The 25317-nt window shown below is 35.3% G+C and overlaps 1 protein-coding gene and 1 pseudogene across 1 annotated transcript; one reads left to right on the top strand and one right to left on the bottom strand.

The window, feature by feature from the left end:
• Nucleotides 1–2198: 2198 nt before the first annotated feature.
• Tmem33 (transmembrane protein 33) lies at nt 2199–24348 on the bottom strand. The gene is made up of 7 exons (XM_003471557.5): nt 23963–24348; nt 20297–20391; nt 19645–19832; nt 14877–14944; nt 14319–14452; nt 9174–9257; nt 2199–3862 (listed from the first exon to the last, which is right to left on the bottom strand). Exons 1-7 carry the CDS (start codon nt 24005–24007, stop codon nt 3733–3735), a joined length of 744 nt encoding a protein of 247 aa, XP_003471605.1. The 5' UTR covers nt 24008–24348; the 3' UTR covers nt 2199–3732.
• LOC106028017 (transmembrane protein 50A-like) lies at nt 20890–21932 on the top strand (annotated as a pseudogene).
• Nucleotides 24349–25317: the final 969 nt, after the last annotated feature.

Here is a 25317-nt window from a genome sequence, read left to right as displayed (position 1 = left end):
TCATAAATATTTACTAAATTGTTGGTTCAATACTGAACTAAGGTACACTGGAATTCAGATCCTTAGTCTTACAGCTGACTGTACTTCAGTGGCATTTGAAAATGGGGGGAGGAGGCTACTTGACACAAGACCATCACCCAGTGTTCATAAACATAACTGGTTGCTTTCTCTGCTGAGGTTTTAATTTCTGACTGTCAAAACTAGGTGACAGTTCTGAGACTAGTAGATCCTTAGATTTGGCACAGGAGAGGCTGGGCAACACTTTACCACAATTCTTCAAGTTAATTTCATATATTCTCACTGTAAGAAAGAACCCTAAACCTCTCAGTTATACTTGTCTTATTACATAGATTCACTTTCCTTTTCTGGATACATAGAATTCAGTTTCTAAATGTACAAACCTTAGTTAGAATTTTTTACCCTGATACTGATAGCTCTGTAATTTTTACTGTTATAACAGAACCCATTAACTTTTTATAACTTTTGGCTTAAGGCTTAATATTGGCTTGCTCTGATGTTCTATGTAAAGGACAGACGATAGTCTCTTTTTTGGGGGAGAGGGGTTATTGGGAATTTGAACCCAGGGTCTTTGCACTGACCCACACCTCCTGTTTCTTTTATTAATTTTTTCATTATGATTTTAAGACATGGTCTTGCTATGCTGCTCAAGCTGGGCTCAAATTCCTAATCTTTCTCCCTTAGCCTCCCATTACAAGTGCACACTACCAGGCTTGGCTTAAAAGGGAGTCTCAAATATCCAAATACAATCTCTTTTAAAAGAGATTTCTTGTTTTACAGAAGCAAATGCCTTGGAAAATTTTATACCAAGAAACTTCAATATAAATTGTACTTAAGAAATTTATCAGGGGCTGGGAGTTTAGCTCAGCAGCTTAAGTGCCTGCCTGGTAAGTGCAAAGTTGTGAGTTCAATTCCCAGTACAAAAGAAAAGAAAAGAAAAGAAAAGAAAAGAAAAGAAAAGAAAAGAAAAGAAAAAGAAATGTCTTTAGACTAATGTTAAATATGGTTTGAATTAATAAAAAATCAAGTATACAAAAGGAATAAACAATGCTTGCCAGAATAAAACAGATTTTGTATGAACCTTCTAACTGTGCAAAAAGGCTGTGTACTATATCAGTGATAGCAAACTCTTTAGAGTTTTGATACAAACAGCATGCTGGGGCATGTGTGCCACAGATTCATCACTGCACTATTTGATTTTCTAAATAATTAGATATTCTGGGGGCTGGGAATTTAGCTCAGTGGCATAAGCACCTGTCTGGCAAGTGCAAGGTATTGAGTTCAATCCCCGGTACCAAAAAAAAAAAAAAAAAAAAAAAAAAAATTCTAGATGTTAAATCAACTCCTTTTAAACCTGTAAGAAAAAATAAGTTCAATAATACAGAAAGAGTTTATTTCACCTACTATTTATTCCATCTATATATTGCTACTGTATTTCCTTAATTTTAATTTGGTACATGTAATACTGTAACTTCAGATGCCAAATCAGCTACTTGTAAATATCCACAATGCAGAATTCCTGTTAATTTCATGCCATCTATTCATGCTCAAACTGTAAAATTTATCTTTTCATAGGTTTAAGAGTACGATATATTATAAAGCCTTCCAGTGAGGAATAAATTTGTATTTTCATTCATATGTGAGCATATCAAAACTACTAAATTCTGCTATAAGATTAAAAAGACTTAATTAAATTAAAGTATTTAATATTGTAGTAGTGTTCAAGTTATTTTTGTTAAAACCAACATGGCATATTTACTTTAGGAAACTTTTGAACAGCATTAACTTTAAAAATGAAGAAAAACAAATATATATACACTTAAAGTCTTTAGAAGTAAAAGGTAATCAAGTTAAAACAGGCCACATATATGTAAGAAACAGAAAAACTGGGGAAATCCATATACGTTTTATACTTTAGTTAATAGTACTGTTCCAGTTAATTTCTTATTTTGGACCATTGTTCTACCAGTTATATAAGATTAACATAATAGGAAGCTCAGTAAAATGTATACAGGAACTTTTGGCACTAATTTTGAAACTTCTGTAAGTAAAATTATCTCCAGACTTTAAAAAAAAAAAAAAAAAAAACTGTAGAAAAAAATCCCTCAGAATGTGCCTTCAGCTGCCCCAAATGGATGTAATTTAAGACAGTATTTTAAACATCATTAGAAATCAGTATGTTTACTTAACATTATAGTCACTTTATTGCTCTAAAAAGTTTAGTTCTTAAAACCATCAATTACATAAATAGCCACACACACATACAAAATCAACTGTATATTATGAGGTTGCTTCTCCAATTCAGTGGATAAATATTACAAAAATACAAAAATAGTCAGTTGTTAAGCTACCAAGTAGAATTTTTCTGGTAATCTATCCTAAGAATATCACTTTTTATAAATTAGGAACAAAAGGAAAAATGTTACTGATAAGTCACTAATAAATGTATTTGAGAAATCCAAATTACATGCAGAGAGAAGAAAACTGGTTACAAAAACCATTTCATTAGTCTAAAATTGTGCAATCTTTTAAACATTTCCAATCATGCAATAGTAGCAAGGATCAGAATAAATTTTATAAAGCAGTTGACAGGAGCTCAATGAACACGATTTAACATGTTATACAATTCAAGTCACAGCTTCACAATATATCCAATTCCCCAATCAGTGAACTGAAACTGTCAAACTGAAATCCACACTTGCCCATACCTCCTCCCTCAACCATACCCTCAATGAACTGCAATCCTATAAACTTTTCCATTTAACCTTTTAAGTGAAATTTGATGGGAAAATATGTAATCTACCGAATATCTTTATTATTTTAGAACACACATGAGCACTAGTCATGTATTCTCTCTCTGATTGTGGTACCAGAGATTGAACTCACCTCACATTTGTCAGTCAAGCGCTTGTGCTCCTGAGCTAAACCCTAGGCCCAGTCACATATTCTCAATCTTTAGTTACATTTCTTTCATATGGACTCTTAACTGCTGCAACTGTCCAGAAAAATTCAAGCCTAAGAGACCCAAAAACTAGAGTCAAGAATCTGAACTTGATAACTCCACAAACTATAATTATACTAATAACCTATCTGGTTCATGTTTGTAAAAAGATTTTATGATTGACGAATGTTACTCAATGAGTCTCTAAAAGGGAAGCTGTCACTACTACTTTCTGATATAAAATAGTTACATGAACCCTAACAGCTGTCCTAGCAAGGCAGCAAAGTCAGTAACAATTTGAAATAAAATTACAGTGAGAATAATTTGTTAAAGGCATCAATGAAAATTACTGAATGGCAAAAGAATACTGTCTCAAAATACACTGAATTAACACGTTATTATTATTCTGAACTCATGCTAGATAAAAACTCAAGATTATTAATTAGAGTGAAACAAATTTCAGAACTTTACAAGAAATAAATGTATTTCATGATACAGGCACAGCAGCATCTAAAAAAATTTGGTATATTTACCACTAGATACAAACTCCCCTTTCCATTAGCAACAGAGCACAGTAAAATTTTCTGAAACTTTTATTAAAAAGGCTTGATTTAACATGCCAGGGAAATGATTACTTTTCCAATGAGATGCAATTATTTAAGTTACGTAAATTGGATTGTGGTCATTTTAAGACCTGGAATTTTTGACCCCTAGTAGAAGTACCAGCTGCTAATAATGCTTATATTATGTACATAGCTTAACTAAATGTTAAACTACACAACTGTTGGTGCCAGTCTGCTTATAAAGGCAATGCTCTGGAGGCAAAGTCTTCTCACAAACAGCGGGCAGGCAGGTTTCATTATTATATGTTCAACAACAATCCTCAGTTCATTAAACAAGTTCCTACAAAATAAGGAAAAAACAATGAATAAGCAATATAATGCTATCAAATGTTTATGAAGTTTATCACAGCCAATAAAAAATTTGCAGAAATAAAGATTAACCTAGAATGCATTACAGAAAACATACAAAATACACATAAAATGGATGGCACCTCTGTGGTTCTAGCACTCTGCAGGCTGAGGCAACATGATTGTTTGAGTACAGGCTTGGAGACCAGCCGGGACAATACAGAGATGCTGCCTCAAGCACATGCGCACACAAAATTAAATCCCTAAAATCAGCAGCTGTCTTTAACAAAAATATTTTGAAAAATGGCTATCTCTAAGGCCTGAGATTAGGGAAGACTTATTTTTTTTTTTTCCTTTATAGTAGTCATGCAACTTTCACATTTAATTTAGGCGAATTCAGGCTTATTTAAAAAGAAAGCAAGCAAAGTTATCTAACATGGACAGCCCATATCTTATTTCTTTAAATGAACATGCACTCTCACAGAGCTTTCTTCATTAGGAACATGAATTTCACAATTATAGTGAAATTTAAATGAGATAAGTGGGCGTTCAGCTTCCTAGAAATCAAACTGGCTCTTTTTTCTTCAGAACCATCAAAATCTGGTCTCTATCGAATTTGCTGCCTCATCTCTTGCCACAATTTCATTGACTAACTTTTGTTTCACGTTTGTGCCCCAAATACTTTGAGGATTCTGCCCTTCTCCTAAGTATGCTTGTTGCCTACAAAATATTCTCTATTATATTCTGTATAGATGACATGCATTATCTGGTTAATATATGCAAAATCATATATATTGTAGTATAATTTATAGATGATTTAAAAGATTATCAAAAGCAAGCAATTTTGACTTCACAATTCCTACTTTATATGCTGCCTCATCTACATGAAGTTGTAACTCCGATTTCTAACTTTCTGTAGTCTCTGAGTACGTCTATGGTTAGAATTTTCTTTTTAAGTATTTCATATGCTCTCCCACAAAGTCAGAAATACACAATTTGGAAAATTGCACAACACCCAAATCCTGCTCTTCCTTTACCTTTTAGGGTCCTCTTCCCCATGATCTAAAACACTATTTTTTGAGTAGTTTTCTAATTGTTTCCTTTTCTACTAGGTTAGTTCAAATTGATCTATTTTTTCTTCTTGATATGCCTGCAGGCTTCCGGAATATTTACTTCTAAATTAATTTCATCACAGGGGTTTCTAAACCCTTCACACCGTAAACTTCATAAGTCTTCCTACATATCAAAATAAAATACTTTCACAATCTGGTCCCTTCTACTACCTACCTCTCTGAGCACATGTCTTTCTACCACTGTCCTATGTATTTTCTGAGCTCAAGCAACATGTAACTACTGGTATGCTGAGTACTTCCAAGTACCATGGTACAACTACTCAGACTCTTTCTTCGAAAGATCTGGCTCCTGTTCACACCTCCTAATGAATTCTCATTTTTATCCTATTCCCCATGATTTCATAGGACCTTCATCATCACACCAACTCAGTTGTCTAATCTATCAGGAATAAATCTCTCAAAAGGACATATTTAATTCTACATAAACTTGTTAACAATCATATAAAATCGCTTACCTACCTACTTTCTTTCTTTTTTTGGGACAGGATCTGCACACGAGTTGAGGTCAGCCTTGAACTTACTATGTAGCCCAGGCTGGCCTTGAACTCACGATGACTCCCTTCCCTCGTCTCCCAAGTGCTGGAATTACAGACACTACCACACCTGAGTATTCATTTGAAAATACTCTTCAAATGAAAAATGTAAGAAAACACCTAAAAATACTCTAGTAACAAAAAGAAAGGAAAATCTTGGCTTTTTCATTGGCAAACACCAGTCACTGACTGGTGGTAGCGAACCTATGGCATGCGTGCTGCGGAGAACGTTAGCCCTGAAACCTCTAACTGGTTCGCCATCACTGCTTAGTGCTGTCAAGCAGAGATCAATGGTGATAATTTTGTGGATCTGTGCTGTCCAATATAACTGTCACCAGGGACACATGGCTTTTTAAGTCCCTAACTTGTAGTTTTCTGTGACTCAGGAAATGAATCTTAAATTTATGAATTTAAATGTCACTCATGTCTGATGACCTAGACAGAATGGTTATAATTTACTGTAGACATCTAGAAAGAAGGATACTACCACTTTGAGAATAAATGTTATGACAAGTAAAAATACTATACAAACTGTTATAACTCTTTTTTTTTTCAATTTTTTTTTGGTCTTTTTCGTTTTTTTTATCGGTACCAGGAATCAAACTCACGACTGCCTGCTTGCAAGGCAGGCACTTATGCCACTAAGCTAAATCCCCAGCCCCACTGTCATAACTCTTAACAAAAATAATGAAAAAATGTAGTTGTACAGCCTATTTATTGATATTTACAAGCCCAAATGTTTTCCATTACCTTTTACTGTCTTCATTAAAATGTATGCTTATCAGAGAAGCTTGAAGATGCTTATTAGCACATCTTTGTGATATCCTGATCCACTGCTATCTTTTCCTTTTCGGTCTACAAAAATTCTACATTTCTAGATTTGCTTTTTCTTTTCTTTCTTTTTTTGGGGAGTTCGAACTCATAACTTCATGCTTGTGAGGCAGGCACTTATGCCACTGAGCTACATCTCCAGCTCTAAACTTCCAGATTTAGTGGAATGACATAAAAGGTATATAGAAAAAATAAGGTATAAAGCAGCACAAAAAACCAAACTTACAAATGGATGTGAGGGCAACAAACCAGAAGACAATATGTAAAATCAACTCATAGACCAGAAAAAAAGATAAAGAATCATGGAATCCAGTAAAGGGAAAGCTTATTTACTACCAGAAACTCATTAAGAACCTGTGTTCTTATGTGATGGTAAATATTGTAATCTCAGCTATTGAGGAGGCGGAGGCAGAAAGATCCGAGTTTGAGCCAGCCCTCACAATTTAGTGAGACTCTGTCTCAAAAGGACTGGGAGGATAAAAAAAAAAGACCAGGAATGTAGCTCAGTAACTCCTGGGTTCAATCTCTAATATCAACCCCCCCTTAAAAAAAAGAAGTCTGTATCTAAAATAAGTTCCATTTCACAAAATCAACATTAAAACATTTCCTGGAAGGAGAATCAGACATAGACTCGGGAAAATAAAGTTGCTTTCAAAGAACACAATAGTTTAAAACCTCCATGTAACTCCCCAACCTTTTTTGGGGGGTGAGGGTAACAAATTAAGAGACAAGGTCTCTGTTGCCCAAGCAACACAGTTCAGTTGCTTTGAACTCTTGGACTCTTGAAATCCTCCTGTCTTACTAGCTGCTGGTGTTGCTAATCTGTGACTATAGGTACATGCCACCACGCCTGGCACGATTAAGTACTTCTGTCTGATAGTTTTGAGACAGGGTTTCATTTTGTAGTGTAAGCTGGTGTTCAATTCACTTATGTAGCCAAGGCTGACCTCAAACTCATGACAATGCTCCTGCCTCAGCCTCCTGAGTGCTAGCATTACAAACGTGTGCCACCACACTGGGTCCTGGCACAGTGAAGTACTTTAAAAATGCTTTTTCTTCTATAAATAAAGAAATTCAAGTTGAAATAACTTTGCCTACGACCATACTATAGATGTACCAGCATTCAAATTCATTTTGTGATATTACAGACATCATCCTAATACACTGGATTTCTAAGTGAATTCTACATTATTTTAAACATGAGAATAAAAACAGTGTCAACATTTTTACTGAGTTAATTGAAAATGCTATATAAACATACTCATTTTAATTCTGCTTTGAGAACAAAATCCATAACTTAAGTATTTGGTTCCTGAAAACTATTACTAATTGCCTAAAATATTTCTAAGCTTCTCTAATTTTCTCCTGCAAACTATTCTGTATAAGACTATCAGAAGAAAAAAAAAAAAAAAAAAAAAAAAAAGAGTACCAGAAGAATATTCTGATCATGTCCAAATCATCATTCCCACATAGCTAAAAGACAAATTCAAAACTTCTAGTCTTGAAACTCAAGAAGCTTTATGATACGGCTCCATGTACCTTTCTAATCTAGTCCCACTTCCAGCAACACACCTTTCAGAATCTCCACTACCATGAAACATGTGCACTCAGTGCTCCTCAAATACGGCTTATCCTTTGTGCCTCTGAATTCAAGCTGCTACTCTCTCTACTAAAAGGCTTTCCCCTCTCACTGTGTATTTAATCTTTCCAGAACAAATTTAAATCCCATTCTAGAAAACCTTTCTAGAATTATTTTGGCCCAATCACTCCCCCCCCCCCCAGTAAAGGACAGTACTAATACAACAAAAATATGGCAGCTCATTGTACAGTAACCCCCTTACCCAAGGAGTCTACGTGCTGAGACCCCCAAGAGATGCTGAAAGCACAGACAGCGGTGAATCCTACATATACTTTGCTTTTTCCTGTATCTACAAACTTCGATAAAAGTTTAATTTATAAACTAGGCATTGTACAACACTGATACTCTGGACAATGGAATGATTCACATGTCATGTGAGGGGGAGAATGACAGCACAAGATATTATCACCCTCCTCAGATCCGCACATGATTTAAAACTCATAAATTATTTATTTATCAAATTTCTCACCTAATACTTTTAGACCACATGCAACTGAAATCACAAAAAAAAATCAAACTGTGGATGAGGGGGGAACTGTTGTGTATTGACCTGTAAATCTCTTATCCTGAAGGAAATAATTTTGAGAATGGGACTTAAGTCTCATATCTTTATACACTCTATTAGTGGTATTTTAAAGACAGTCAAATATATCTCCAATACTAATTTCTGAAAATACAGGTGGTCCCCAATGTACACTTTGACTTGCTGTATGTTGACTTACTTTCAATCCTATAATGTTACGAGAATGGTATTCAGTCAACAGAAACTGTACTTCAAATTTTAATGTTTCCCGAGGCTAAAAATACATGTATGGTATTCTTTATCGCAATGTTTTCTGCCGTTCTGCAATAGCAGAAAGTTCTAAACACCCAATCAGCCACTAGTGTTGCTAAGCTATGTTTGCTAGGGTAGGTGTATTAGCTGTACTTTCAACTCATGACAATTCCAACTTAAGATGAATTTTTCAGGACACAACCCCTTCATAACTCAAAGAGGTCTACACAATCCTCTCCTCATTAAGCCTAGCTAATTCTGAGACCGAGAATTACAAAAACACTTCTTCCTTCTAAATTCTAAACTATTAGCTAAATAACTCCTAACAGTTATAAAAATTATAAATTGTCAATAGCTTAAACAAATAATATAAATTTAAACTATCAGCTTACCGACAATAAGGATTTCTTCTAGAGGAGTATCGAAGCGTAAGAAATCTATAGTATATAAAAGGCTGGAGCAAACTTCCTTGGCCACTGAAATAAACAAATATAATGAATAAATTATTACCAATTTATAAGTATAATCAAAACATAGGCAATTTAAATGGAGAACACGTATATCTTCATACATTAAAATGGTCAGTAGTATCTATCAGCGCTAAATCCAAGTTATTCTTAAAAAGGAAACAAACGAATGTAGATCACTGGTAAAGAATAAAATAAAAATGTATTTCTTTTGAAATTTTAAAATACTAAGTCAAGAACATTACAAATGCTTCCATAATTACCACAGAAAATTGGCATCAAATTTTAAAATTAGTAAGTACTCAAAAAAAAAGGGGTTTATTCCATATAAATGAATGAAAGCTCAAAAGTATCCTGGCTAACCTACATAGCCTACACTAGTAAGTATTTCTGATTTAAAAGTATAAGTACAATATTCCCAAAGTTACATATATTTATCAAATTTCAAGTTTGGAGTTCTTCCATACAAAACAACTCTATGGTATTCACTGAAATGACTAAAACCAAAACATAGCAATGGGGCTGGGGATGTGGCTCAATGGTAGAGCTCTTGCCTAGAATGTGTGAGGGCCCAAGTTCCATCTCCTGAACTGCAAAAATACATAAAGAAACAAAAAACACAGCAGCAACCTGAAGTGGACAATGAGCTAGGAGGGCTGGATTTGGTATATAACTACTTAAAATGCCAGTAATAAAAACTATATAGTAACTTTGGAATATAAAACTATATATATATTATACAACTATATCTCAAAACATTAAAATGCTAAATGTAGGTTTTTAGTTTAATTTTTTTAGCCTTTTAAATTGTGTGATATTTTCATAACTAAAATAATTTACATGACTACAAACATCACTAAATTAAATATCACATCCTTTGTCTCCAACAAGTATTGATAAACTTTATATACACAGTATAAATACATAGTCACTGATATTTTCCATTATCTAACTTAGTCCTTTTCCCAAAGCACAATCTCTGTCCAGAAGTATATAAAATGTGACACTCATAGCATTTACTTTATAGTAATAATTCACTGATCCACATAACAAGCAAGTAGTAATATCATCTAAGAAAGTAGTAATATCGTTTCCAAGAAACTGAGACAGAACCATACATACTTATTTGTGCACATCCTTTCCCCAAAATATAAACAGGAATACTCTGTATTGTTTTTAACCAACTTTATTATATCTTAGAGATCATCCCACATGACAATATATAAATTACTTCATTCTTTTTTTATAAGCTCCATCTAAGGCTTATACCAAGCCTAGGTGACAGGCTCTTAAGTACTGGATATTTAGGATTATGCCAATATATAATTAGAAATAAAGATACAATGATCCTCTTTTTATCTGTCTCTGTACACATGTGCATATATGTGTAGGATTAACAAACTGTTAATTCATTTTTAAATACAGACCTTTCAGCAATACCACTCTACAAATAAAACTTAATAAAGCCTTCTAATATCAGACTGTCAAACTTCAAGAGTACCACATAAAAATGTCAATGACTTACAACTTTAAAAAATTTCACACTTTGGGTTATATTCCAGTTACAAACTTAAAGCATTAGTAGCTTTTCCTAATAAAAATGGAGGGTTAGAGATCTGGCTCCTTGATAAAATGCTTCCTTAGCATGTGCAAGGCCCTAAGTGGGATCAATGAAGTGCAAAACAAAATGGAAAAAAAGGAACAGAGTACAAATTTATAAACACTGCGGTTCTTTATAATAAAAATTACAAAACATTGAAAGACACAAAAAAATATCACCTGTCTTTATGTTCCTGGGTTGGAAAAATGTTAAAATGTCCTTACGTCCCAAAAGCAACTACAGATTCAATGGAATCTTCATGAAATTTTCAGCGATATTCTTCACAGAAATAAAAAAAAAAAAATCATAAAATACATATAGAAACACAAAAGACTCTGAAATAGCCGAATTGATCTTGAGCCAAAAGAAAAACTCTAAAAGCATAATGATACTTAACCTTAGAACATAGTAAAGGTCTATAGTAACCAGGACAGCATGATAGTGGCACAAAGGCACACACAGGCCAGTAGAACAGAAAAGAGAGCCTAACAATAAGACCTACAGTCCATTTATAGCCAACTACTTTCTGACAAAAGAACCAAAAACATACCCTGAAGAAAGGACAGCCTCTTTAATAAATGGTGCTAAGGAAAACTGTGTATCTGTAAGTGGAAGTATCAAACTACTGTAGATAATCTTCTCTCCTCATGTACTAAAACCTCAAAATTGTCAAAGAACTCTGAAACTAGCAGAAGAAAAATAGAAGAAACACTTCAAGATATCAGTATAAGCAATGATTTTTTGGATAAGACCCCAAAAGCCCAGGCAACAAAAGTAAGAACATGTCAAACTGCAAAACTGCTGCACAGCAAAGGCAACAACAAAAAATGAAGACACCATACAGACTGGGAGAAATTATTTGCAAACATTCATCTGACAAGGGATTATTATCCAGAATGTATAACAAGCTTAAGCTGAAAACAATCCAAAAAAAAAAAAAAAATGGGTATATGATCTGAATAGACACTTCTCAAAAGATACATGAATAGCCAACAAGTATACAAAAAAATGCTCAAGATCGTTAGTCATGGGGGAAAGGCAAATCAAAATCACATGAGATGTCTTCTCACCCATCAAAATGGCTACTGTGACAAAAGCAAAAATAAATGCTGGCAAGGATGCAGCGATAAAAAGAACTGTTATACACAGCCAATGGGGAATGTAGATTAGTGCAATGAAGAACATTGAAGGAGCCCCAAACAACTAAAAGTACATGATCCAACCATTCCATTTCTAGGAGCTATACATCTAAAGATGTGAAATCAGCATAGCTACACTCTCATGTTTATTTCATCACTATTCACTGTCTCAACTGAGTTATCCATTAGCTGATGAATGAAGACAAAGTGACACATATGTACCCAAGTATATAAACACTATGGAGTATCATTCAGCCCTATTGAAAAATGAAATATTCTTATTTACAGCAAAAATGGATGGTACTGGAGGAAACTAACAAGCCCAGCACAGACAAATGCTAGACAAATACCTATGTTCTCATTCATATTCAGAAGTGTATTTTCAAAGAACAGTAAAATAGTGATTTGGCTCCACGGTAAAGCACAGAATAGAGATTAAGAAGTGTAAGAGGGAAGGTGGAGACAAGAAAGTTGGTAATAGGTAACTGAAAATCCAGTTTCAACAGAGAAGCAAGTTCTACTGGAAACAAAAAAAGCATAATTAATTTCTTCTAAATTTAAGTATGTCTGATAAAATTTCATTTCCTATACAGTAACTAGAAATTAAGACTTGTTTATACACAGTTAAGTGTTTAGGTAACATGTTTAAGGGGGCACAAACAAGTTAATACACCAATGAAGTCAAAATGCAGTGCTTCAACAAAAAATCTGCGGTTTTAAAATGAGATTTTGTTTATCTAAATTTATACATGATCACAGCATTTCATTTTGTTTCTTTATGGTAATGAGTACCGAATCCAGGGCATCACACTGACTTACATTCCCACACTTTTTGAAACAGGGTCTTAGTAAATTGTCCAGGCTGTATTTGAACTTGTGATCCACCTGCCTCTTAGAGAGCTGGGATTATAGGTAAACACTACCCCGCCTTGTTTTTATCTCTTGGAGCACAAGGGATGGAAACCAGGGCCTCACAAATGATAGGCGGGCACTGAGCCTGATTTAAGATGAACATGATAAATTATTTTACTTATTTTTAGAACGTAGACATCAATTACATCTATTTAAAAAAGTAGGTTTAGTATTTACCATTTAAATCTTCTATCACCTACATGAAACAAATGACAGAACATGGTATGTTCTAAGGCCAAGATTAGGTGATCTAAGAAACAGAAAAATGAGTAAGCAAGGAGGCAAAAAGTTCTTCTTACCAATTGTACTATGTAAGTGTCTGGTCAGGGTTACAAAAGACAGAGATGAAAAATACAATCTATACATCATAAGGAAGACAGTACAATTTTTATCTTTCCCTTTGCCACACATGACATTACCCTTTTCTGTGCTTTTGCCTCATAGGATAAAACTTACTAAATCTACAGTAGCCAGGTGTGGTGGTACACACCTATAATCCCAGCACCTGGGAGACGGAGGCAGGAGGATCATCATGAGTTCAAAATCAGCTTGGACTATATAGTGATTTTAAGGCCAGCCTTGAACTGCACAGTGAAACCCTGTCTCAAAAAAGATAAATAAAATAAAACCACACCCCCCCAAAAAAAAAACTATAGTAATTTTATAGAATAGTAATTTATAAATACAGTTACAATAAATTCATCAAATCCTATATCCAGCATTCGTGGATTGCTGCTGCTGGATTGTATACATTTACTTATTTTCACTTAACTTTTTTTTCCATACCGGGGATTGAATCTGAAGGCCTATCTTCGCACGCTAGGTAACAAGATAATAGTCTAAACTGGGCATACTGGTGCATACCTGTCATCCCATCCAGGAGGCAGAGGCAGGAGGATTTCCATCAGTTCAAGGCCAACCTGGGCAACTATTATATGCCTGCAGAAGCAACTATTACTATATATCTAATTTTTTTCTTGGTCCTGGGGATCAAACCCAGGGTGTACTCTATGACTGAATTACATTCCTAACCTTCTTCTTTACTTTGATACAGGGTCTCACTAAGTATCCAGGCTGGGCTCAAATGTTTGGTATCCCTCCCTCAGCTTCCTGTATAGCACCAGCACATCTAGCACACTTACTATTTTCTTGACTTCAAAAAATCATCTTGGTTAATGGCAAAGATTTTCTAGAAAGTAGTAACTCTGAAATCAAAGTGTTCAATGATGTATTATGAGGAATGCACAACAAATTACTAGTTTTATTGTGTCTAGCTTCTTTACTAAAGTGATTAAAATCCATCTAGCTCTACATGTCAATATCTACTTCATTTGATTCAACCTACACAAAATTTGAGTTAGTATCTTTATTATAGTCACTTATCAGTCTTCCAAAAATACATGTATTTTTTATTCTTACCTAAAAAGCATAAAAACTGTAGCAGGCATCAAGAAAATTTCATTGCAAGCAATGAATTTCAGAATATTTTGTTGATTAGCACTTAATTTATCCAAGACAGCTCTCAGTAGAGGTAAACTATTTGAACCCTTTGCCTAAAACAAGAGAAAACAAACATTACATATAGTGAAGCATTTTGGTAATCCAGTTACAATCAACCCTTAGTATCCATGGGAGATTAGTTTCAGGGGTACCATGATCTGCAGAAGCACAAGACTCTTATTTAAAATGACAATTTCACATAACCTACACACATCCTCTCATACTTCATCTCCAGATTACTTACAATGCCTAGTATAATGTAAATGCTATGTAAGAAGTTGTACTGTATCGTTTAGAAATGATAATAAAAGTCTATATATACTCATTACAGGTAATTTTTTTGGCAACTACTTTAATCTAAGATGGTTAAAGCCACTCTCTGCACACCCCAGGGATACTGAACACTGACAATATTTTCTTTTTTTTTAATAAGCCGCCTATAATCCAGGAGTCAAAGAAATAGTGCATTTTACTTACATCAAGGACTTTTTTCGTGTATGTGGCAGCATGAAGCAAAGAGAATAATAAGACTGGGAAAATACTCACTGAAGAAAATAGTTAAGGAAAAATTTACCAATTATCAAATATTTTGCAAAACAAGGTATGCACTATATCCAAATATAAAGATCTGAAACACCTGCAAAATAAATTCAGTGCAATGCGTCTGTTTTAGTGATATATCTTGAACCAAACAGGTTACTTATTAAAAAATTCCCTATGATCATTATACATATGAAATATATCAATGATTTTAACTAAAAAATCTAAAATGTACTTTCAATCTATAATACAATGAATATGTTTATGACACTGCACATAATGGAAAATTTCAATTACTTAAGCATATAAAAAAGTATTTAACTATTTAACTTTCTAAAACTCATCGTTCTTTTCAAGAAGAAAAAAGACAATGAAAGGTTTTTCTCATTTCATTGGTTATTAAAGCACTGTAAATATCTTAATTATATTCAAACCTAGGCTACCTCAGAGAATTATATGTAACTTTTAACCCAACAATGGCCATTCTGGTCACTCTGAGCCTTCAAACACTTGCATGCTTTCACAGATCCTGACCATGGAGGTTAACGTCAGTTAATTCCCAAATTTTCCTCAGCTGAAGATCCTTTATTATTTTTTTCCTTACAAAACTGCCGTAATTTTAAGCTCCTGCACCTAAAAACTGTTTCAGTTATATACTCAGCAATTTAGCTATAGACATAAACAGTGAAACCTTACATTTAAGTCTAAATGGTTTGACTTCATGCCCTGAATAAATGTACAATTTTCGTCTAACTTTTTGAAAAATGGAAATTGCTCAAAAGATCACATTCACAATCCCAACTACTGCCAGGTTGTTATTAGAAAAACAAAAACAAACTTGTCAAGTACTTCCATGAAATGATACTGTTTGTTAATCATGAATGACAAAAATGCTAACTCTCAAAATACTAGCAGTTTCTAAGAAACGAATTATATTTTCGTACTTTAGACAGTGCCTCAATATGAATGGGAAAGAGTGACTACTATAACAATCTGCATATCAAATTTATTATAACCACAACTCATTTAGGACTCCGTATTTCCTAACTTCTAATTGGTGAGCACCTATCCAAGTATTAGAAAAAAAACCTAATTCTGTAATAATATACCAATTCTCCAAATTAATAACCTGACCAATTCCTCCTTTCTATTCGCACAAATTAGGTAAAATACCAATTTTCTGAGTAGAGATCTCTCTTTCTCTCTCTCTCTCTCTCTCTCTCTCTCTCTCTCTCTCTCTCTCTCTCACACACACACACACACACACACACACACACACACGTCTTCAACATTTTAATGAATCACAGATACACCTCTTTAAAAGTGATGAAAGCTACAGTCCTCTCTTATGGTCACTGTAAAACTCTGTTGTAGTTTACATAATTCAATTTAAACTTTGACATATTTAGACCTGAAGACTGATTCAATAACTCAGGTAATGTCAGGCGCTAAAACAGAACTCTCAATTGTAAGTTGAAGTATCTGGGCTTTAGTTCTGACTCTGTTAACCACTGATTTTCCTAGACTGTTTCATCCTCTTATTTGTTCAAGGTCAATCTGGGCTAAAAAGCCAGTTCAAGGTGAGTAAAACGAACAACTACAACAACAACAAAAAAGACTATAGACAGGCCAAAGCTAGAGGTTTCTAATGAGCCATTCAGCTCGAATACTGTGTAATTCACAAACCCACCTGTTACAATGTACAGTTCAGGAATCCATAAAAAGACTCCACTTTCAGTGTCATTTTTTAAACTATTTAAAGGGCTATAGTACAATTTTAACTCTAAGTACGTTACTTGTCCTTAACAGACCAAGTGAAATTATGGCCCTTACCCAATTTCTGAAGAATCAGTTTACCTAGTTTATGTTATTTCTATTGCTTACCACTGCTCCTTCCATAGGAATGTAGGGAATATGAAATTCTTAGGCTTCAACATCCCATGAGACAAGTTAGCAAATAACCAACAATACAGAAAAGGCAGACGGGTTGTCTGCAGTCACAGTCTCATTTGTATGACCTGAGGATTCACTCAACACAACATACTGAGCACCTGTTGGTACCAAGTACTGACCCAAAGTTCAGTACTGATGTATTCAATTTGCTCTAAACTAATTACCTACAATATATTTCCTCTCACTTCTATTTCTCTCTCCAAGGAAATTTTAAGCTATTAAAAGGAATAACTAAAAATCTTTACATATCTTCCCAAAGTATCTCAGAAAAAGTGAGGCTGGTTATGGAGGCACATGCCTTTAATCCCAGCACTAGGGTGACTGAGGCAGAAAGACTGCTATAAATCTGAGGCCAGCCTGGACCATCTAGTGAATTCAAAGGTAGCCTGAACTACATAGCCAGACCCTGTGTTAAAACAAACAAACAAACCAGAATTTTAAAAATTGATTGCAAGGGCCAGGATTTAGCTCAGCAGTGTAAGTGCCTGCCTGGCACGTGTGAGGTCATAAATTTTATCACAGGTACAAAAAAATAAGATTAACTGCAAAGCTCCTCAATGAATAAGCCTAAGGAAAGCTAGCCACTCCGATGATATGCCAAATAAACACAGTTGTAATACAACAAACATATAGTGAGTTTTACCAAAAAATAAACAAACACAAATTATGATGTGACATTAAAGATCCATGCATTAAAATATAAAAAAACTCTATCCTTATGTCCCAACCTACTTACATTATCCTGATAAAACGAACTCTAAATAGAATCTGCATATATCACACATATAAATGGTTACTGGTTCTACCTAGGAATAGACAAAAATATCTTGAAACTGCAGCTGGATGCAGTGGTACACTGTAATCCAGACACTGCAGGAGGCTGAGGCAGGAGGGTTACTTAGTAAGACAACATTTAAACAAACAAACAAACAAAAATGCTGGGAATGTCTTTAATGGTAAGAGTATCTCAGTTCAATCCTCAGTACCACCAAAAAACTGTACTTAAACACAATTAGGTCAGCCTTTCAAAAGGAAAGCTCTTGTCAGTATTACTGTTTAGCCTCCAAAGTTCTAAGCAATAACAATTATTTTTTTCAAAATACACCTCGGGGGCTGAGGATTTAGCTCAGCGGCATAAGCCTTACAAATGCTTGGTGGTGAGTTCAATCCCTGGTACCTATAAAAAAAAAACAACAACAAAGTACACCTTGGATTAAATAGGCAAGTTCCTCTATACAGTATTGAGGTGCTCAGGAAACCTGAGTTTTTTCCTCTTCTAGTTTTTCTAACACTTGTAAATCTGGGGCTAGAGTGGTAGCTCATTGGTAGGGAGTATGCTTAGCATATGCAAAGACCTGGGTTCAATCCTGAATAACAACAACAAAGTGTGCTTAAAGTTTGAAACTTTACCTGGGTGTGGTGGCATGCACCTATAATTGCAGCACTCAGGAAGCTGGAGACTGAGGCAGGAGGATCACTGTAAATTCGACGCCACCTTGGACTACATAGTACAGTTGTTAAAATGCCGGATGTTACATCCCTCCTGACAGCCTGAATTGCATAGTGAGATTTTGTCTCAAAAAAAAACAACTACACATTTACAAGCATAGGTATTATGCTTGTGAGTAATATTTAATATTACAGAAATAGTTTATTGTGTTTTCCATATGTATAATTGTATCATTAAGTATTCAAATGCTTTTAGAGCAACACTTCAACAAATACAAAATGGTTAATTTCCAGAGGGCTGCTCTACAAGGAAAAAAAAACTTAAAGACTGGTAACTTTTTCCTCACAATGCATAAAAGTCCTGTAAGAACCCTATTTTTAAAATGTTTATCACTTTGCTTACTAAATTGTAAAACTCTCTTTTTTGTACTAATTCCCATTTTATCACATTCCTGAAATATGAAAACATACAAATCCCAAAGGAATTGTTAAATCCTCACTGGCTACACAGACTACCAATTTTTATTTCTTAATTAATTTTCATTTGTTTCTAACAGTGGGTAATACGAAAGAAACAAGCTCAGGGTTTTTTTTTTTTTTTTTTTTTTTTTTTTTTGAGATAGGGTTTCACCTATGTAATTCAGGCTGGATGTAAACTCACTAAGTAGTCCAGGCTGACCTCAAACTCACCGTGATCACCCTGGCTCAGCCTCCTAATGCCAGGATCTCTCGTTCTGAAAGCAAGAGATCTGGATATCTTTCCAAACATGAATTAAATGAAAGAAATTTTCAAATGTTTTAAGTCCTGTGTAAGTTTGTGGCTCGAAGCTGAGTTTTTTGTGTATGTGCTGGCAATTGAACTCAGGGACTTTGCACTAAGCTACATGCTCAGCCCATATCATTTTGTATTTTGAGACAGGTTCTTACTAAGTTGCTAACATGTCCAGGCACAGCTCAAAGTTGCATTGCTTCTGCCTACGCTTCCCAGAGTACTGGGACTACAGGCATACATCAATATACCAATTTAAGTTTTTAAACATTCATCGCTAATGTAGAAGTTGACAAGAGGTCAGAACACTGAAAGAAAATTTCCAAATCAGCTTTTCCATGTATACATTTTAAGTAACAGGGTCAGAACCTCTTACACTAAAACCATCTTCCTTATAGATATCAAATGCCAAGAAGCAAACAAACCCATGCTTCATGGAATATTCTCATTACTGAATCTTTCCTACCAAAACATAAACCATCTCCCATTTGCTTAGCTGATGACTGGTCTGTCAAAAAGAGTAGAAAAGGATACTTGTCACAGGGTAAGAATTGACAAAGATGAGCGAATACAGCAGGTAGTGGCAGCTGTCCTCTAACAAAGCCTGGGCCAGGAATGCTCTGCTTAACTGGAAGTGTGGTAATCTCTGATGCAGTCTCAGAGCACTGGTGAGAGCATTTGCCAGCAAAGCACGTTGATAAAAGCTTGCTGCTTCATGCAACCTGCAAATTACCAAAGGAGAAGTTACCATGAGACATAAACAACGACCGTGTCTCTTCCTCCTTTGTGAATTGCATCAGAATTGCACAACACCAAAATCATTTAATTGCCAAAAGAAAAAAATTACTTTAACAGATTCTACCTTTTTAAAAGCATCTCCTCACATACATGTGCAACTGAATTTTATACAATGGCAATTTTTCTATCAGCTTAAAAAAAATGCAAAAATCATGAACTCCCTTCATTCCTATACAACTGTTTCCTCAGATTTTCAATGTAATGTTAGTTTCACAAATCACCAGATAAAAAACACTTACCCAATCAACTACTAGGTTATTAGTGATGTAAAATCAGATTTGTGCTTTTGTCCTTAAACCCCTCACAGTTTAGAATTCTTACACCTTAAAGACATTTTACAAACTGCCTGTACAACTGTCTTATTAAATCAGAAATTCATAATACATACCCAAGAAGAGGTAGAACAAACAAAGCAGAGCAGTAAACTGTGAACAATCGAGAAAGCCACATTGCTGTGTCCAGTTTATTGGTCATCATGAATTGCTAGATTTAAAAAGAAAAATATTTAGCAATCTAAGTCTGCAAATTATGTTTTTAAGGAAAAAGAGAAGGTGATTGTTATTTCCTATTCAAAATATTTAACAAACACGTAACATTTGTTTTTAGGTCATTAGATAAAAACTTACTGTTTTAACATGTATGGGCAATGATTAAGTCCAAATACTCTGTAGTTTTGATGTGGAAAACTCAGGAAATATTTTTAAAAATACCAATTTATATTTTAAAATTTTTGAAAAGAAATTAGAAAAAAACCTGAAAAATCTACAATTGTATGTGTTCCTTTAACACTTGCAATTCTGGCTTCTATGTTAAAAACATTAAGTAAGAACTGATTCCTCTCAAGATAACCATAATGCCTTTTCTTAGAAAATCTCAAATTCAAATAAGTATGTCTCAGACTTGAGTAAGAAGGCATCACATATATTCAGTTTGAATTAAATAAACCTTTAAAATAAATAAATAAAAATAAAAGAGAAAATCATGGTAATTGTTCTTATCAAACTCCTTAGTCTATTGTTGATACACAGAAGGGCCTATCTACCTCAGGTACTCAAAATACAGCTGTCGGGTATTAAGTGGCACCTGCTTTTCTTCTATGATTACATTTCCTCAAGGTTCTCCTGTAAGTTTTGCACCAGTTTCAATGACATTAAATTAAACTTCCATTTACCATTTTCTTCTCACTTTTTTTGTCTTTCCCTAGGCTGTATGCCCCCCATGAAGATCCATTATTACTGAAGCAAGAATGTAAAATCTGGTTTAATATTAAGATGTTTTACCACGTATCTTTAAATTATAAGGAGATTCACATTTCAACGATATAATATTTAGTATCACGATCCAAGCAAACTTACATAGGTGTATAAAACAGTTCCACCAAACAGTATTTATCTTTAGCATATGTGATGGATTTTCTATTTTTTTAATAGATGATGCTTCTACTAAATTAATTTCAAAATGGGTCTACCTAAAGTTAAAATATTGCTTTAAGAGTGAGGCAACACTGCTTGGCGTCAAACCAGGAACTGGACCTACTACAAGGCCAGGGCTGGACTGCACTGAAGTCTGGATTTCTAGAAGGTACGAGATGTTCCCAATGCATTGACAGGAGGAAAAAGCACAATACTATTGCTTCCATCCCTACTGGTGGTGTTTTTCACAGGCGGGTGGATTATTGTAAATACAACTGTTATTTATCTCAGTATCGAAGAGTTCAACCACTAATACCATGCCTATGGCATTAAAGCAACCATAACCTTCCTAATGAGTAATGCAGTATTATAGGACAAGCCTAGGGTGCCAGTTATAGTGAAGACTGAGTCAAACAGGTACTAGCATTTGGTTCTTCACTGGGTTTCACGCTGGCCTTTGGATCTCTGATTGTGTCTAATTGGATTTTCTTTGGAGGTTATATTGGCAAGAAAAAAACAATAGTATATTTTGGCATTGCTGTATTTTTCCAGAATGCATTTGTATTTTCTGTAGGACTAGTGTTTAAGTTTGGCCCCATGGAAGACTTGTAGCAATGAAAAAACTGCTATAGGAAACTTTCACGTGAGTAACTTCCATCATGTTTTGTTTTGTCTTTGAGGTAGGGACTCCATAAGTAGTTCAGGCTGGCTTTGAACTCTCGATGTAGGCCAGGCTGGCTGGATCAACTCCTGTTGATCCTCCTGCCTCACTCAGCCTCCAGTGTGCTGGGATTACAGGCATGCACCACCACACCCAGCTCTGTCAAGTTTTATCATGGTATAATTTGTAAAAATAAAACTAAATTATGAACCAATATTTGTATTTGTAAAAATAAAAGGAATTACACACTCATCAGTATATTTGGTCTGAGGTTCAAAAAACTGTAAAGAAAATGCTCTAAAGCTTTAATGTGTTTATTTACACGTGGCCTCTTCTTAGTCAAATGTGAATATAAGCTTTTTCTTGTCTTTATAAACTAAAAATACTGTGTTAAAGCAATTTAACTGTTATATTTTGGGGAAAATTTTTTAGGGAAAAAATCATTTTCAAATTCAAAGACATTTTACTGTAAGACTTCTTAAGCACATGCAGGTAATTTCACAAATAAGAAATATTCCTCTGATTTATTCTATTCAGACTTACCATCCTGTCATTCCCCTAAATTTAAAGGATTTGTAGCAGTTAAGTGAAAGGATGAATTTAGCTTACTGTGCAAAATTTCTCTACAAATACCCAAACTGCACCGCAGTTAAAAATTTAACATTCTCTTTAAAATCTACTTGTGTACAGTGTTTACTATGAAATAAATGACTGAGGTGTACACTTCATTTGGTACAATTTTACAGATGTGAATTTCATCACACAATAAAAAGGTATAACTGATTTACATGTTAAGAGTGAACTACCCCAGCACTACAGCTAGTAATGTTTTAAAGGCAAAAACTATTAACAGATTTGTGAATGAAAAATTTTTGAAGAGCAACAGTCACAAAATGTCAATTTCATGATATAGAACATCTTTCAGTTATAAAGGGAAAAGGTCTTTACAGTGAACAAACTGATGGACATGACCTTAACCAAATAATGAAACTTAAATTCCCCAATACAGGACTAATCAACAGGAACTGCCTCATCTATGCACTGAGACGGGACACAATATTACTTATGTAACTGCAATTTGAGACACATTCCCCAGAAAAAGTCTGGACTCTTGAAAATTACCACTATTTTGAAAGACACAAAGGGGACGAGGGCAGACAAACTGTTCTGCATTATGACAGACTGAAGAGATATGAACAGTAAATGCAGTATGTGCTTTCTAGAAAAATCTTGGAGATGGAAGCAATTTTAAAGAAACGACCAAATTTGAACACGGATTGCATATTAGGTAATAACGTATCAATTTTAAATTTCCCTAATGTGATAACTGCATTCTGGTCATGTGAAAGAATACCTAAATATTTCGGGTTAACAAACAAGATTAACTCAAATGGCCCAGCAAGATTAAAATGCGGTATTCAACAACGTTGCAATTTAAAAACAAAAACAAAAAATTTGCCCAATTACAAATTCATACTTTTAAAACTAAAATACAACGCTTCTGGTACAAACAACTAGAAACTGCAGCTCAGTATCTTAAAAATAAAAAATTTACAGAAGTGTGACATTTGTTTTCATAAAGAGAAAGTAAAGGAGCCGAACGTTCTTTTTGCGTAATTTCTATACGAAACAAAGTAAGTACAAAGGTTCTCTGTTAATTCGCGGGCGGGCCACGAGGCGTGTCACAGCACCTCGAATGGCATTTTCAACCTTGGGGTCTAGGACAATCAGAAAGGAATAGTAGGAAAAGCCAGGAAAACTCCATTTCCAGGGCGCACAGGTGGGGGTCACCTCTCCAGGCCTGCCGGTGGATGCTGCAGGAACAAACTCCCAGCGCTCACTTACAAACACCTCCACCCTACCCCTACCCTACCTCCACCCCCACTCTAGTCCGGGTCAAGGAAGCTCCGAGCTTCTGGAACGCCTTGGAACCTCGCTTCCTAACTAGTGCACATCAAGCGAGACAACCTTGCCCACTCACCACAGCGCCCGCCCCTTGGGGGCCGTTTGGGGTCGTATCAGCCATGGGAGACAAATTCGCGTCTGCTACGCTGTAATCGCGGAGCAAGAAGAAGTGACAGAACGTCAGCGCCGGGACCGCGCCCCGGGTAACTGGTTTCTTTGCCGGGTGCCACAGGCCCGCCGCGCCTTGCAGGAACTTCCAGACTCCAGAGGGCAAGGTTTCGCCGGACACTGTGCAACACACTGCCGCAAAGACACCACGGCAGTCGGGAAATACCTGTCCCGCAACGCCGAGATCGAAGCGGGCTTTCTAGAAAGACCGAAACAAAGGCGGGGCTTTCAAGCAAAGCCCTAATGGGCCGCCTAATGCAGCCGGCTTCAGGCTATTGCCTAACTCGGAAGTACTTCTGTCACTTCCGTAGGCATGAGGCGGTGACTGTGAGGGCAAACGGGAGGCATGACGGGAAGTGTAGTTTTTCTCTTCCTTCCGGCTCCACCTGTCCGTAGTCATTGGTTCAGTGAAGGAAGAAATGAGACACGCCGAATTTTGCTTTATCTTCGGCGCGAGGAAGCTCTTCCCTGCACTTATTGCAGCCACAAAATCTCTTACTCTCTAACACAGAAACCTAAGAAGCATCTTTGATCACTGCTTCACTTGCTTGCTAACCCTATTTCTCAACTTCTAAAAATTTTTTCAGCAGATCTTACAAAGCTTGTTATGTGACAGTTTCTGTGCTTAGCTAGAAGGATAAAAAGATGACTATTACAAACTGAATGACAGATACGTCAGCAAAAAATCACAAGATGAATTTATAATATGGTCAGCGGCTGAGTTAATCTCAGGGAGCTCAAGGTGCCTCGGGTGGTTTCCCGGAAATGTTAATTCTGACTCTAATCATGAAGGAAAAGAGGAAGTTGAGCGACAATAGAAGGGAATTTCAGATAGGAACAGAAAGTGCAAGTAATAGGACAGAGATCTAGTTCAGTATGAACAGAAAAAGGTACTAGTAAGAGAACTATAAAAACATATGGGTAGAAAGGCAGGAAGGGATGTGTTGAGCAAAGAATCTGACTTTGATTTTGTACCAGACAGAGAACCATGGCGCAACTTTAAGCAGAAGTGTAATATCATCAGATTTAGCAAAACCACTCTTAACTACAGAGTTGAGGATGATCAGAAGGGAAGCCAAGAGATTTGTTGGCTTACATACATCTAGAAGGGAGTTTGTGAAGGAAGAGGAAAGATGACTTGAAGGTAACTTCCAAAGTTTGGTAACTGATTAGGTGTGTAGAAGAGAAAAGAATTTTCTGAGACCTATAGAAGAGGTGTAGAGAAGATAGCATCAGAAGAGCAGGGGACTGAGAAGCACTAAA

Source organism: Cavia porcellus, unplaced genomic scaffold, assembly GCF_034190915.1.
Source record: "Cavia porcellus strain 051 isolate PalLab524CR breed Dunkin Hartley unplaced genomic scaffold, mCavPor4.1 scaffold_30, whole genome shotgun sequence".
In the NCBI taxonomy this organism is placed as follows: domain Eukaryota; kingdom Metazoa; phylum Chordata; class Mammalia; order Rodentia; family Caviidae; genus Cavia; species Cavia porcellus.
Note: the sequence above shows the minus strand (reverse complement) of the source record. Positions and strands in the feature narration are given on the sequence as shown.